Genomic DNA, 17148 nt, shown 5'->3' on the forward strand with positions numbered 1-17148 from the left:
TTGAGGGGGAACAGCATTCTCCCTTCTTTACAGTGTTGGATCAGTCATCGATGTATGTTGTGACCCATCTCTTATTACCATGGTGTTGAATTAGAGTTGCATGGTCAATGGTGCTGAAGGCTTTTGAAAGGTCTAGAGGCACCTGGATGCAGTATTCTCTCCTGTTAGGGACCATGAGGGCATAATTTCTCAAAGACTGATGGACATTTTTGTGTTGCATCCTTGCCTAAAAGCAGATTGGTAATTGTTAAGCAGTTTGTTGGTGGTGATAAGATCTTTCATCAGTAAAGCATTCACAATAATTTGTGAACTGTGTATAGGAATGATCGGATAGTGTTTTTTTTAAATAGATAAGTTCGTTGATGAGGCTAGAGGACATTTTAATGGGTTTAATTTGTCACAAATTGTATCCCTCTAACTAGATTGCGGTTTACAATGTTTACAACATGAAACAAAACAAGAATTTGAAATGCAATGGGTCTAGTGCAGTGGTTCCCAACCTGTGGTCCGGGGGCCCCTGGGGGTCCGCGACTCCTTAGAAAATTAAATAATCTTAACAGATTAGATCCCACCTTTAAGTAATGACTCAGTATGGGGGTCCCCGGATTCCAATAATGATTCAGTGGGGGTCCCGGGTTCCAGTAATAATAAAGTGGGGGTCCACAAAAATCAAACATTTGGGAACCACTGGTCTAGTGTTTGCTCGAGTTAGAGCTGTTAACATTGTAAATTCCTAACCGGACTTTTCTTACCACTTAAATTGAAAATGAAAAGTAAAACAGTTGATATAAGCGAGCCGATTCAAAGCGCCATGGCTGCCATGAGCATGAGCGCGAAGGAGAGAGACAAAAGAAAAAAGAAGTTCGCTCGCAGTCAAACATATCAGCAATCGTGCAATTATCGATGTAACAGGGTCGGTGTCCCAGGTGGTGACCAAACCGACCCAAGGAGGGACAAACGTAAAGTATTTACCAATAATAACAAAGGATTTTTGAAAGGCAAGCCCAAAAACGAGTGCTAGTGATGGGCGTGCAATGGGCGTGGTTAAAAGCCCACAGATAATTTACAACAGGTCAGAGCATTTGCACGCTCGACCTAAAAAGGGGTGAAGTGTTGGGCTATTGATTTGGTCATGGTGAATCATCCACTGGAGTGGGGGGGGCTTACATTCTTCAGTGTTTTAGAGTGTTGAACGATATAATGATGCATTAATTCCATGCAATCTTGTATTTTCTTTGTATATTTGATGACAGTGATTAAAACTATTGTTTACATGGAGAGGCTAATGTCAATTTATTTTCTCCCAAATAGGATGTATCCTCTCTTAGCTTTAATTTGCACCCTCCACATGTGCATCCCCCACATATCAGGTCTTCTTTTTATGCTCTTTTAGTACTATTTATGCACTGCTTCTCTATTCCCTCTACCCCTTTGGTTAGTGCTTCTACCCTCTCCTTGAAGTAACTAACCCCCACCAAATCCCTCCAGAGGAGTTCAGCAAGAGAATGCTATTTAGCACATCTCCTCAAGTTACAAAATGTATTAAAAAAACAAAATGCAAATTACCTCTGTAGAAAATCATTATATGTATATGTGGCATTTACATATTCACTGTGGCTATCCAGGAAAACGAATTGGATTGCACTATCCAGTAGGTGTACAAAACGATCCTCAAATCCCACTGCCAAAATAGATAATCTTTATATAAAACAAAATATTGTTCAATGTTTTTTAAATCTGGTTGTTAATGCCTGGCTGGCCAAATCTCTCACTCATTTGATACACAAATGGGTTTCTTACCTGTACCCCTCCTGGGAGGCTTGTCTCACCATATGCAACATGTACGTCTGCTCGCTGTTGCCTGTGAGGCCGGGCAGTAGAAGCACAGTCGGGCGGGATGCAGAGTCTGGGTACCTTAGGCTCTCTTCATTGTCTGACCAGTCCAGTGATATCTGACCCCCATCAGCAGTTGCGATCAACTCACTGAAAGAGAGGAACACAGCAACATCTCAGCAGAAAGCAACAAACAACTCCCAGCACAGCAACTGGTATGTGCAGATCTGAGCATGAGCAGAGATATCTAGAAATGATTTGACTACAGGACCTTCTGCTCTCAATCCTGCCTTGTAACACCCACTGAGGGCTTTTAAAGTCTAATCCAGAAACTTTTCTGATACTTTTCTCTGTTTTGTATAGTTAGTGAGCTACCAGAGTTTAACAACAGCTCTTGAATCAGTTGAGGGAAAGATATATAAGATACGAAACCTGTTGGTAATTAAAAATGAAGGACCTAAACAATTTTAAGGCCAGGGAGCATAGACGCCAACATTTGTTGGTAGTTGTGCGACACTATAACATTTTAGCACAAAGCCGTAGAAGTCTTCCACGTTCACAAGCATATGAACTCATTGCCAAGAAAACCAAGCTGGCCTGTACGAGGTCTCTACTAAACAAAGTTAAACTGTTCCTTCCAGAAAGAGACTTCTAGAATGCTGTTCAAGCCCTTGGACCCTTGAATAAGGATGGTGATAACACCAAGCTCCAGGGGTGGTAAATAATATCATCTTTCATAAATATGAAATCAAGGCTATCAACTACTGCCAGGGGCTCCATTGCGATGGCGAAGAGAACAGGCGATAACCAACATCCCTGGGGTGTGCCGCGGGTAATTGAAAAGGGTTCAGAGATCATGCCGTTGAACCTAAAGTGGGCGGAGGGTGAGGTGTAAAGGAGTTTTATTTGGCAAAGATGGTGAGGGCCAAGCTATAGGCGTGCAAGAAGTGTGAAGAGGTAATTCCACTGAAGGGAGTCAAAGGCCTTGGTGACATCTAGCAGGGCAGCAACTTCCGAGACTTGGGGGTGCAGATGATGCATAGCTTGTGTAATGTTGCATGTCCTGGTATGAACCCTGATTGATTGGGCCGCACCATTGTAGGAAGTAAGGGGAGCAGATGGTTGGTGAGGGTTTTCGCGAATATCTTGGCTGCTACGTTTATCAGGGACAGTGGGCAATAAGAGTCACAGCACAAAGTGGGTTTGTTGGGCTTAAGAAGGGTCACTATGGCTGCCTCTCGCAGAGAGAATGGGAGGGACCCCTTGTCTAAGGACTTCTCAAACATGGACAGCATGTGGGGAGCCAAAATAGGCACATATTCCTTATAACAAGCAGTGGTTAGGCCATCAAAGCTGGATGCTTTATCACCTGGGAGGCTGCGGATGACTTGTATGAGCTCTTCAGAGGTAATGGGTGTGTCTAGTTGGATGTTGTCAAGGTATGCGCAAAGTGCATCATCAGGCTGCATCTGGGTGGCTGTGTACAACTGCGTATAGAAAGAGGACATAGGGCCTCATTACGACTTTGGCGGTCTTTTTCCAAGACCACTGAAGCCGCTGCCGCATCTGACCGCCAGAACACCGTCGGCCCTATAAAAAGTTTCCTGCCGGCCCAGTAGTAAACAGGGCCTAACACTGACGACGGATCGAATACGAGCCGGTGGCAAAGTGGCAGTGCGGTGGGTGCAGCAGCACCCATCGCGCTTGCAGTGGAAAGCACGATGGGGCTGTCCATGGAGCCCCCCCACCCCAACGCCCAATTCCGCCAGCCTTTTCATGGAGGCCCAACCATCATGAAAAGGCCGGGGGATTGGGGAGTTGTAATCCCCATGGTGGCGGCCCGACAGTGACAATGGCGGTCTGGTCATAATGAGGCCCATAGTGTCTAATATCTCCCTGGGGGTAGAGTGGAGGACCTGGTTGTTGTCTGGTGATTCTGCTACGTATGTGAATGCCTGCGGTCTGTGAAGCAGTCCAGCAAGGGTCCTGCCCTGGTGATCTCCCCCTCTGTAGCGGCGGGCTTGAGCATCGCAACCCAGGAAGCTAACTTCTCATGGCAACTAACACGTTCCAAATGTAATGAAAGTGGCCAATATGTCCTGCTCGTAGGCATACTACGCAAACAGCCTGTAACACTTGCCGCCGACTACAGTCCTAACACAGATGATCCCGAGTTCTTCTTTGAGGTGTGGTGACAAATATCCAACCTAGGAATAGAGCTCTAATATTGGGGGGGGGGGGTGGATCTGTAGTGATGTTGACATCACAGCAACCAATAATCCTAGACCATGCACTGTGAAAAGCTGTGATATATGTACCTTACTTGTGTGTGGGGTGTTTGTGTCGCCACGCATCATGTAGATAATTATTGTGAATTATGGTGTTAAGGGCTAGTGCTGCACCTGGGGGGGCGGTGAGAGGATCCTGCCCTGTCTATCTGGTCATTCAAGGTAGCGTTGAAGTCACCACCTCCCCCATATTAGAGCTCTAGGTCCTAGGCTGGATATATGTCACCACACCTCAATGAAGAACTCTGGGTCATCTGTGTTAGGACTGTAGTCGGCGGCAACTGTTACAGGCTGTTTGTGTAGTATGCCGACGAGCAGGACATATCGACCACCTTCATCATGTATGGAACGTGTTAGTTGCCATTGTAGGCCTTTGCGCAGTAATGCGGCCACCCCACAAGCATATTTGGAGTAAAGGGAAGTATGGCATTCTCCACACTACCACACGTAGACCCGGTGCTGAGGAGTGTGTCAAGTGGAGTTCTTGAAGAAAGCAGATGTCTATACTCTGTATAAGGTGCGCTTTCCAGAAGTCATTTATACCACGGATATTCCATGTAAGACAGGTAGTAGTTGTCATGGTGGCATGTGGGAGGTGTGCGGGTAGAGCACTGAGATGTGTAGTGATACGGCCCATGGAGGGCGGAGCAGCATTTATGTGTGCAACCGTGCAAGGGACCTGGGAGGAACAAGAAACAACTGCAACAAGCAACAGCAATCAACATCACCCCAAATCCACCCACCTTCCACTCCAACACAAAAACAAAGTTGAGTAGCCCGACCCCGCCCTCTACTCCAATTAGCCCCAAAAAAGACAGATATCAATGTGGGAAACATCCCTGGGGCCAGAGGAAGGCCACGCTTCTGACCCAGTTAGGACTTGGCGGGGTGGCCAGCTGAGCAGAACACACCCCTGGGCCAGCCAGTGGGCACAGGATGGCAAATGCAAAACATTAGCAAGGCAGGCGCTCCTCCCTCCCCCACTTAAACAGCCAAGCAGCAGACATGGGTAGCCAAACAGTTGCTCGTAATTTGTTGGCCCGTAGGCTTTTCTTGACTTGGCTGCCGGCAGATTGTCCAGAAGGGGCGACCCGGGGAGTCTGTGCTTAGTATAATAATTGTCACTGAGGGGAGTTTCTGTCTGGTGTCACGGCAAGCCTCCAGGTGGGAATTTCCTTGTGCCGACAAACTTGCCAAATTTTAAAGAGGAATTGGCATCAGTGAAAAAGTGTTGTTTCCCCTTGTGTGTGATATGCAATTTGGCCAGATGAATGAATAAATAATCTTTCGTCGATCAAATAAATAGATCATAAAAGAGTTACATACAGTACAAAAATTTAAAAACATATAAAATATACAAAGCATTATCCATAAAAATGAACAAAGCCCCCCCTTAAAAAATTAGTCATCCTAGCTTGTTTTTTTTAAAACACTAACTTCTTACACCAGGCCACTGCTCCTTCCAGGAAGTGGTCCTCAGAGCAGCATACATCATAATCATTTAACTGGCGAAGAAGGAGCAAAGCGGCCCTACAATTAGTGAAATTTTGTTTTCGGAACAACGGAACCAAATACAATTTTCTGAAGTGCTCATAATACTTGCAAAAAAACATAAAATGCAACAACGTTTGTGGTGAATACTCATCACAAGAAGAGGTGCAAATAGCGCTAGAGGAAAACTGTCCTTGGGGGAACGACAGCATCCAGTGAAGAGACCCCAGTCTAAAACGGGTTGAGAGCATTCGCACATACGCATTATGGACAAACAATAAATGGGGGGCTGGGCACACGGACATTTGAACACTACAATAATCCTTGACAGTTGCCTTGCCTACTTCATTTGTCTCTCTGGCCACCCGTCTGAGCTCAAGAAAGCGATCGCAAACCCACAATTTATCTTTTTTGATGATGAGATGCGGACTCGCAAACAAATGTGGGCAACTCCCATTGGTCAAAGAGACCTTGATGTACTTCAACCACGGGATTGAACAGGCAAGATTACTAGCGAGACAGTCCTTAATAATCAGCTGATTGAGGACGGCTTCCTTATTAAGCCAGAACGTGTCCCATAGCTCCAACGGAGCAACGCTAATTCTATCCTGTAAATATTCAGGTGAACAGAAAAATGTGGTGTAGAGGGCGGGGTGCCTAGCAGCCGGCGACAAAACCGATTTTCCTCTACCTGAAGGCTCCCTACATCTTTAAAAACCCACAACCCCATACCATAGGTCACAGCTGGCAAGCTTTTTCTCCTGTAGACCTCCTGTATGGGGGCAACTGGCTTTCTCCCTATATTAGCAGATAAGGAGTAGGTGAATCCTACTGTATGCAAAAAAGCATGAAACCCTATTTTTCAAGCAGGGGCACCAACCACATGCTTCATCAAATTCTAACCCCAAGTATGGAAACAAGCCTACTTTTGCCAGAGTACGTCCTCCTATATGTATAGGGCATGTCTTGGTATTTTTAAGGCCACAGGCCTTTACAAAGGTGTTTGAACATTTGGTTTCGAGGTCCAAGTTTTTCATGAACTCAACAAAACTATCAACCAGATATAAAAGAGCATTGGGGATGTTTGAGTTCTGGAGGAGCTTTTTGGAAAGTTGGAACTCTTTGCTGCCCATTTGGACGGAATTCCCTGGGTGAAATCAGGGTAAAATGATAAGTCGTTGCCATGATGATTGATTACCCGGTGTTCCCAGGCAAGGCACAATATTGTGTGTCTGTCCTTGTAGTTCAGCAGAGATGCAAATATTGGATGGGCAAGGGGCCCCGGGGGTCCCCAGAGGCTGGCGTGGCCCCAGTGAGAGTGGTGGGCTCTCGCTAATATGAAGACCGGGGAAAGTGCCTCTCCAAAAAGGTCACAGAGCAGAGTTTCCATGTAGTCTTCCATTCTTGTGATGGCAGTGGATTCAGGGACTCCAGTTATCCTGATGTTATTGTGGCGAGATCTTGCTTCAGGTCCTCACTTTTGGTTTTGATGAGGTCGAGGATTTTATCCATGTGCAGGAGATGTTCCTTAGTATTGGCCTGTCATCCTCTTCTGAAACCCGGTTTGATAGATGGTCCAATCTGGTTTTGTGTTTATCCACATGCTGCTTCATGTGATCGAAGCGGGATGTGAGGGTATCTAGCTTAGCAACTATGGAGCTGAGGCAAGCCTTCATCTCCACCAGTAGAGAGCGAAGATCATCGTCTGGATGCATGTTGTCCCCTTGGAGTGTCCCCCTGGGCCATGCCTCTTCCCGGTGTTCGTCTCCACAGGGGCACGAGCAGGTCCAGGGGCTACAGACAGCTCACCACCATTTAATTGATTGCATTTTAGTGTGTCCTCGCACTGGTGGAACTGTTCATTCAGGGTAGATGTGCCTTTGGGCAGCCCCCACTCTCAACAGTCACTTAGGCTGCATGCACTTGGCTCCAGCGGGTGCAGGTTTATTATTTAGTTGACATGCGCTCTACTCCCCTCACGGGCACCGCCTCTCCCAAGTTAACTAGGTCCACCTTGGGAGCATGAGAAGTCCTGAAAGTGGCGGTGTTGGCGCTTTGTTTCTTTTTGAAAAGGAGAAGGAACCGATGCTGTTTGGTGACACAGTCTTGGCTTTGTGCATTTTAAAATTTTGCCTGATGTTGTGTCTCCCTCCCAAGGCGACACCAGGGAGATCTCTGCACGCGGCCCATCCAATTAAGTAAATGCGCCGGGTGTAGCTTGTGGTGGTGCACCAGCCCTCATGGCAGAAAGGGGGGCTGCCACAAGGCACCTACCTCCAGTGAGGTCGCCCAACTCGTAGCCAATTCCTCTGTCTCCTGCGCCGGTCCGCACCAGGCCCATGCAGCATCGAGCCCAGCAGGCCAATCCGGCCCGATGTTAGCATCACAGCCCGCTGACATGCCTGGTCTACCCATGGGTGCGCACCGTGGACAGGATGAAAAAAGGTGGCTCGGCCCTGGGCATCCCACACCCTTGTATTCCTGGCGGCGCCAAGCCCTGGCTCGACATGTGGGTTGCGACAGCACGATACCTCAGGATTCCATTCTGGAACAGGCCAGGCCAACAGCACACCCTCACAGCGGCTCCCTGGTGACAATGAACATATGTGCCGCCTCGCAAGCCTTTGGTATTCTTAACCCCATATCTGAGATGGATAAACTAGATAGACAGACAAAGGTGGTCACCGCTCTGTAGTTATAATTAGGTCAAGCTTTCTATAGGAAAGCCATTTAATTTTGCTTCTTTAAGATGTGATTAAACATGTCATGAGTGATGTATTATGAGAGGTCCTAAGAAGTGACGGGGCAAGTTATAGTTAGTTTATTAAAGTATAACTGACAAATATCATTTTTTAAATGAGTAATTATAATGTCTCTTTCTGTTTTTGTATTTTTGTTTAACGTAAGCTAAGATCTTATTACTATCTCCAACCAGGATATTAATCAATCAATTCAACATATCTATCACAACAAAATACTATCATGGTTAGAGTGACGCATAAATTATGCAAAAAAGAAGAAAGAACTCTGGGTTTAGGCAGAGAGCAGCTCCAGTAAGGAGAACCCTGCAACATCAGCGACACTCTAGATTTGTTCACCTCAAATGTCTGTTTATCTAGCAAAGTTTTTAAGCATGGGATTGGCACAGTGCTATCAATGAAGAGCTAGAAAGGGACAAAATATTTTCCCATTTGTACAGCAAAATCTGTAAGCCTAGGATTGGCACAGTGCCATCCTTGCCAAGCTGTAAAATGAAAAAAGCCTTACACCACTGCAGGGTACTCCTTACTGGAGCTGCTCTCCACCTAAACTTGTGAACTACCCAGAGTTCTCTCTTCTTTTTTGCATAACTTATGCATCACTCTAACCATGATATTTTTTGTTTTACTTATACTGGGTGCTCCTTCGTGTCTGGACAAAGCTAAACCTCTCAGAAGAGCTATAATGAGTCTATAGCTTAACTGCAGTTTATCTCATCTCACTTTATGTTCATATCCGCCTTCTTCCTTCCTTTTAACGGGTCCTTCTTTTAACTCCACTCTTCCTGTTCTCAATCACTGTTCTGTGCTTTCTCTCTCCTGCGGAACCCTTGCCTTCTAAGGTGTCTGCAGCAAACGTACAGCCTTCTTCCACAAAACCTATGGCATCTCTTCTGTTCCTAAATGCTAATTATTGTTGTCTCTGTTCCAGGTTCTAATGTAACTAAACATGATTGCCATTGGTATATCTAATGTTTGCACACCACTTCAGTGAGAGACCTCAAGAAATTCACTAAAATGGAAACCGAAATGAAAGCCTGGGGTCGTCTGAACGTTGAATTCTCTTTCTGTGCCTGTTTATCAAAGTTCATTATTACATGCGAGTCGAGGATCCCGCTCAAGACACTGAAGACACATTTCCATTCTCGACTCACTAACGTGTATGAAGGATTAGAAAACCTACTTCCGGTATGACAACTGAGGCTTTGACTTCAGGAGGACTCTGAAGACTGTCTGGAGTCGTCCTCCAAAACACCACGGTGTGGGGTAGAACTTCTCAGTGACAATTGGGCAGTACTTTTGCAAGAAGGACTTGAATGCAGGTCCTGTCACCAACTGCGGTCTCTAGAAAAGAGAAGAAAAAAAGTTTTTAATTGAACATTTTAATTCAAGTTTCAACATATCAATACACAAACCATGGATTGCACATGCCAAGTAACACAGCTAGACCAGAAAAGTTAATTTATACCTGAACGAAAAGCAGTTGGTTACACAGAGGAAGACCTCCATCACTCACCACTCATGGCTTTGATAAGAATAATAATAAGAAAAGGACTTCTCCTTGAAACAAACCTTAGACCACCAAACCCGCCACCCGGGAACATTATCACTCCTTAGTGATGCTGCCCATCAGCGACTCCCAAAAGATACCAAAGAATAATTTTCAAAGTCTGTTTCATCGTAATGAAAGGTAACACAAGAATGGGTGATTCATGAATCCAGAGTTTGCTATGGTCACTCTAGATCACTCTTGTATGTTAGAGAAATGGCAGGACCCAGAACAACCTTAGGGGAGAAGGCCAAGTAAATAAACATGCATTGAACAGTAAATCTCTCCACATTCTCAGAAAGAGCCCTAAAGCCTGGTTCTTCAGCAGGCTTTTTGGGATCTGTTTCCTTTGGTCTAGATGAAGCCACAAACATCCAAACCTGCCTTCCTCCTTGGGTTGGGACGTTTTTGGTCATTCTATTTTTTTGTATCATTCCTAAAAAATCCTTTTGTGTCGAACACATCTTTTAAGCAGGTTTGGTGGCACTATAATAAACAGGAAAGGTTTGGATATGGATACCGTCCAAAGGCAAGGAAAGATCAGGTGGTCCCTTCTTTCGAAGGTGGGTTTGAAGTGTGGCTAAAAAGGATTTATTATTTAGGGCAATCAGCTGGGATAGAGCAACAAACATCCACATCTCAAGAGCTTTATCTTATCTTTCTCCATGGACCTTACCACTCCTTTGAAGTCTTGAATTCTCTAGGTTGTATTTGGATTTGATTGGATTCTATAGAGCTGCGATTACAATTTGGTGCACCGACAGTCTTGAAATCACAGTGATAGACAGTTACATAGTGAAGACTAACAGCCAGGTTTTGAGGGCCTATCAGAACTGAAGATGATCAGTTATAGAACAAAGCAAACGCAAAGCGTTCTAGGTTTCACAACTTTGAAAGGAAAGGTATTGACCTCCTTGTCGAGCCTTTCTATTCTCCAGAACTATCAGAATAGAAGCATGATACAGCAATAATCAAGTTTTGGTCCAATAGTGGCTTAAATGAGAGTGAAGGGGCTATATTTTGGTAGAAAAGGCAGAATTTTTCTCCGAATTTTAAGAATCAGGAAGCATTGAGAAGTAACTTTAGAGATATAAGCAGAGAAAGATAGGAGACTCATCAAAAATGACACCAACATTGCGAGCATATACGATTGTTTGGGGGCAGTTTCTCAACTCATTGGATCAATAATTCAGCCAAGTACAAATTTCAGGACCAAATACGATTTCATCCTAATCTAAATTACATTTTAAGTGGTTATTCCTTATGAATTTAGCAGCAACAAGCATGCAATTCTGAAAGTTGGGTTTATGTCTTTCCTAATTCCAGTTGACTCTCTACATGCTTTGTTGTTATTTGACAAATAAGCTGTGCCAGGGGAGCTACATATATACTCAGGAGGGTTGGGCGGCCCCAAGGAACAGCTCAATAAGAAAAGGTGAAATTGATAACTTGACATCCTGCATGCAGTGTGACGAAAAATGAGGGGATCCAATGCAAGCTTTTCCTTCGATGCTGGCCTTTGACAATTTGTTGAAAAGTATTGTGTGAGACACGGAATGGACTGAAACATGTAGATCAAGTGGCATCAAGGCTCCTGAACCACTGCGGTCAACAGCCAAAAGCATCCCTTATGGTGGGGCAGTGGCTGCTGCCGCCAATCAAGGTTGGTGGGGCGAGGAGGAAACTGTCGATGGGCGGGGGTGTTTAAACATAATGCATAAAAAAAATAAAAAAATAAAAACGTACCTACCTGCCGCTCCCGATCGTCTCCGTCGCTCCTCTCTTCCCAGCAATCACTGGGGCAGAGACTCCAATCCAGACACTGCTCTCATGCTACATTAAGCATGACAGTAGCACCGGGATTGGCCTGAGTGGGCTGGTTTGGCACTCACTCAGGCACAGGGAACCTGTGCCATTTCTCCAACTCGGCTGTGTAACACAACCGGGTTGGGGAAATGTAAGTGTGCCCTAAGATTGCCGGCCAAACTGACATGCGCACTTTACAGTGTCCACCACTCCTCCTCTATATGGCCCTGCCCCACCCTAGATGTGCATGGCTCAATCAGACAGTGACAAATAAAATAATAATAACATTATTTTATTTGTCACTGCCTGACTAAGCAGGGGGCGACGCTCCTCCGCTGTTATGGAGGAGCCACCACTGTGGAGGGGCCTTGCCTGGCAGTTTAGGATGGACTGTTTCCTGTGACTCCCACTCTGCATGTTCTTAAATGCAATGTTAATCTCACTGGAAGAGATTGCGGGGGTTTAACTTGTCTTATCCAGCTGTTTCTATCGCATGCAGCAGCAGCTTTTTAGAAAAGTGAAATTAAAGATTCCAGCAAGCTTGGTAGGACATAAATATTAGCATATTGGTCATGGAGCATACAATGAATTCCAATGAGCAATTTCACTTGATTCCATTTGCATCTTGGAACTGGTTATAAGTGATGAATTTTTTTTAGCACCAAACCCCACAAGCATTAGGTCACTGTGCAGACAATGGTAGACGCAGTGCGTCACCTGACAACACTTGCAGATGGGACCCCCAGTGGGTCTAGACACTCCACAGTATAGATGCAGGATTCACTGTACTCTGCCACCAGCCAGATCATTTTCAAAGTCAATATAAATAAGTATATCCACACATAGATACACACACACACACCATAACATTGCCCGCCATTACCACTCCTACAATTACCCTACCAAAATTACCTATAAACACAATAAACAACTTTTTACCTCGTCTTAATTCACTTTGAATACCTTTATTTATGATAGATCTTACAACTATCTCAAAATCTTCCTGTTAGGAGATCCACCTCATCACTATTGACAAATCATATCTCTAAGCCTTAGCAATAATATTGACTTATTTAGTTAGTTAGTTAGTTTAGGGTGTCAATTTAATAACCATACTGCTAGACCCTTTTGGCGCTTTGGGAAACAGCAGTCAATCACCTTATAGAGTGAAGAGCCACATTTTCAGGGCTTTCCAAAATATGATTAACAATGTTTCAAGTCATATGTCTAATTCCATAAAACCGCACCTTGAGCGTGGAACACTCTTTTTCCCTCAAATTGACAATCTCGTGTTGGGGATTACAAATAGTGAAGTGTTTTGGGATATCAAGTTACAATGAGGAACATATTACTAGAATTTCATCCTCAGAAATTGCAGCCCTATTCCGTGGAATATTTTGTGATCAGTGCATGTTGATTTAAAGAGAAACCTTTCCCCAATGTACTTGCCATGCGTAATCCGCACTGGAATAGTATTTCCTCAGGTTGACCGTGCACCTCACTAAGGTGTTCTGAAATTTATGAAGGTGTCTAATCATTTCTTTGGATAGGCTCAAACAGGCTAGGCTGCCATAGTCTGGTTTACATTCAACAAAATCATGGCAATGACTACAATATGTGAAAAGGAAAGACGTAGGAAGATTTAACGCAGTGCAAGTATCTGGTTGGGAGAGGTTTGCCTGTCTAGATTTAAATTGGAATCTATAAAGCAACCAAGACTTCTTGCTGATTTGATTGGTTCTGGACAGATCCCCTTTGAGGTGGGTCATAGGAGAGAACCCTACTGGCTTTGAGTGCTGTTAATTGGGAGAATGTTTGTTTTAGAAGGGTTCAATTTAAGGCAGTCTATATTCATCCACGGCTTACATTCTCTAAAGTGAGAGGCCTATCAGTGACTGGATTTACAGGATTGCCATTAAGGTTGATGACAATCTGAGTCTGTCTACACGAAGGGGTTGTGGCGTGATGAAAAGGAACCCATGCACAACTGGTGAAATCTATTAGAGATGATAGATATTAGCCATTAGAGGGCAGTGCCCCCAAAATGGGCATTTTGTAGATGCTGTATTAAAATATTAAGATTAACAGTATTCAATAAGGCAGAGTAGTCTAGGAGTTATGCCCCCCCCTTGAACTTTTGTTGTCGTCCACTATTCTTAGATCATCAATGATCGAGGTATTCACTGGCGCTGTGTCAAAACCTAGGTTAAGCTTCTTCAGTAGGGGGTCTATCTTGGAATAAAAGGAATTGTTATTAAATATATTATTATGAGGAGTAATTGCTGAGCTTAATTGTTTTAATTTGCCTGCAGGAAAGCGGTCTAATGGCGTGCCAGAGACTTTGCTTGTTACCCTTATGTATTTTTTTTAACTCTCATCACCGGATAAGGGTGAAAAAGCTAAAATAAACAATTTGGGTTAGGAGGGTGGTTGCCCCTGTGCTGGATGCACTGGTTAATTTTGTCATGGCGATATGATGATCCCTGTTCCATTTAAGTAGTTAGCACCTAAGAGTTTGAAGAAGCAAGGGCAAGGTTAATCTTAATAGCCTTGACTTTGTTATATAAGTAAGAGAATAGTGAGTTAACTGAACAAAGAAACAGTGGAACACACCATAGCTCAATTATTTAACATCAAACTGTAAAATGGTATTGGTTCTAACCACAAACAATTACATTGACAAAAAAAGGGATAGATGAAAAATCAGTATGTGAACGTATGGGTGCATATCTTTAGAGTTCTTATTATCTTTACTGATTTTATCTACAAAAAAGCTATAAATATTCACATACATAATATGTATAACATAATTGCTTATAAATATAAACATTCATAGGTATATGGTCTCATACAAATATATAATTATCAACAATTTGGAAAACACATAACATTTCTTATAGAATCTCATCAAAAGTGGTTGTAGATCTGAAACGTTCAATCTGTTTAAATTCTCAACCAATGGATGTAGACTTCAGCTGACACTCTAAAGATATGCACCCATATGTTCACATACTGATTTTTCATCTATACCCTTTTTTGTCAATGCAATTGTTTGTGGTTATAACTAATACCATTTTACAGTTTGATGTTAAATAATTGGTGTGCTCCACTTTTTCTTTGTTCTGTGAATAACTGGTTTTGTTTTTCTGATTCCAGTCTATACATGTTGGCAACTGATGTATTATAGTGTATGAGCACCAAAAACATATACAATTTGAACTGAAAGAATTGGAGGGATGTGCAGCTAAACAAAGTCACTGTTGCCTCTTGTTTTTCTTGATAGTGAGTTAACTAGCTGCTGACCGGTTGTGGGTGTATTGCTAGATTGTGAATTGGGATGGTTAGGTGTTTTTAAAGTTTAGCTCTTGAAAAGCACTATTAGATGCTAAGATTTTGAGAGTATAATACATTTTTTGTTCTTATTTATAGTATTAATTAATGTAAAATCAATAATTTGTTTCTACTCTAGCCCTTTTGCGAATCTGAATTTAGGTTAAAGATGTAATTAAATTAATTTAATTCAATATAATTAAATACATTTCATACTTAAGGTTTACTTAATTACATATATTTTACTTTAGTTAAATTATACCTGTTAAGAAATCATTACCCTTTTGCTAACAATAACAAATTTTAATTTCTTAAATTCTTTAATTATATTAACTTGAATTTAGTAAATGTGCTTTAGACAGCATTATGATTTTGTATACGTTGCACAACCGGAGTCTAATTCTGATCTCTACTAATACACAAAAGGTAACTATTTTATTATACAGGAAATGAGAAAATAGGTAATGGGGCTGTAGAGACAATGATTAGAAACAAGACATAAATAAGGTGGCACGGGGTGGCAAAGTTATAAATAAGGGTACATGGGGTGGCAGAGCTAGCCCGACTCCTTCTGTCATATCAGTAATCCTATAAAATCGCCTGGGCAGCAGTGTCATCAAGTGCCAAGCACAAAGGTCTCTCTTGCACTGCCTTCCGCAGCTACTTAAGATAGAAAGAGCCACTCAGAAATTGAAACTGGAAACCCAATGGCAGCAAAAACCGGTGAGGAATGGTGTGTGTGAAAGTTGCTAGGCTTTGGCACAATGGAGCTGACCAACAGCTGAGTGGCTGTGTAGGCCAGGTGAGCTCCAACGCAGATGGCCAAGTTGTCTGCTCCTAGTGCTCAGGAGTAGGGAGTGGTGTGCGGATGGCATGGCAGGAAAACAAGGTGCCCCGGAGCAGGGACAGGAAGCGGCGGCCTTCCTGTTGAAGGAGGTACACTATAGGTGGTGGCCTTGGAGAGTCTCTTTGGCTAGCTGTTCGGACTTCGTTCTCAGCTCGGCTATGTGAGTTGTATGCTGCATTATCTCACATCTCCCAGGTTACCGGGATAAGAAACTACATACTGTTTGGTAATACCCATTGGAACAGCACCACTGTTAGGTTACGGGCAGGGAACGACTTGAACAAAGACATTGTTGGAGACTGGTGCTTAATGATGAGCAGAGTTGGAATTCCCATCTACACAAGTGGCACTTCATGACTGATTGCATGCACCAGTGAACTCTGATAACACAGGCAAGATAAAGGGGAGCTGTATAATCCATCTGACAGACACCTACTATTGAAATATGGCATGAGTGCTAAGATATCATCAAACAACAATGGGATATCCCCCAATGATATTAATCGAGAAAGTTGGAAAGATGATCGGTTTTGGAAATAAAAGAAGATGACCTCCGTATTATCCTGCAAGAAAGTTAAGGGACTTGAATAATTGCCATAAGATATGCAACATAGTAGCTTACTTTGAGACAAACTTCATAGGTGTGGCCCTTTCATTCGTCAACAGGGAAACGGTAAAACCAATAGGATGTTGGGCATGTTATAATGTTTAATTTATCAACCGTAGCAGAGAGTTTAATAAAAAGACTGTTTCCTACTGTCCATCATGGGTGCACTCTTGAACACGTGTAGCACCAGTGCTTAATTCGTCAATAAAAAGTGCTGGTGCCCGACGTTCTGCTCAGAAGTCAGCGGCCGGTGCACTTATAAATTGGAAAGCCAAATATCACACCTGCTAGTGTTTAATACACTACCACACACTCCCTGCCCCTTTTTCTCACTCTGGCTGGTTCCTTCCTTCTCCCTTTAAGACAGGTTTGCTCTGTCTCCGTCTTTCCTATCTGTGCGTTTTCCCTCTCATGGACTCAGAAAATATCTGAGGCAGAAAATAAGTGCTGCCCACCTGCCCAAATTAAGCAGTGTGTAGCACACACTTATTCTGACCACTCACCACTCCTGGTGGAATTGGCATCACTAAGAAAAAGTGTGTCGATTGGTTTTGATCTTATTAAAAACTTTGTTTCCATCTCACTTCAGAATTACAAAAATATTTGCTTCATATTTGCTTTGTGAAATGATGAATGTG

General features: G+C 43.3%; 1 protein-coding gene across 1 annotated transcript in view; it reads right to left on the minus strand.

Annotated features, from left to right (window-relative positions):
• The window catches only part of ABHD1 (abhydrolase domain containing 1), a 71983-nt gene that overhangs the window by 35943 nt on the left and 18892 nt on the right, over positions 1 to 17148 (minus strand). The window contains exons 2-3 of the mRNA XM_069233607.1: positions 9555 to 9715; positions 1801 to 1983 (exon numbers count right to left, since the gene is read on the minus strand). Of these exons, the coding sequence (XP_069089708.1) occupies positions 1801 to 1983; positions 9555 to 9715 (344 nt within the window). The remainder of the gene's footprint in view (positions 1 to 1800; positions 1984 to 9554; positions 9716 to 17148) is intronic.

This window comes from Pleurodeles waltl, chromosome 5 (assembly GCF_031143425.1).
Source record: "Pleurodeles waltl isolate 20211129_DDA chromosome 5, aPleWal1.hap1.20221129, whole genome shotgun sequence".
NCBI lineage: Eukaryota > Metazoa > Chordata > Amphibia > Caudata > Salamandridae > Pleurodeles > Pleurodeles waltl.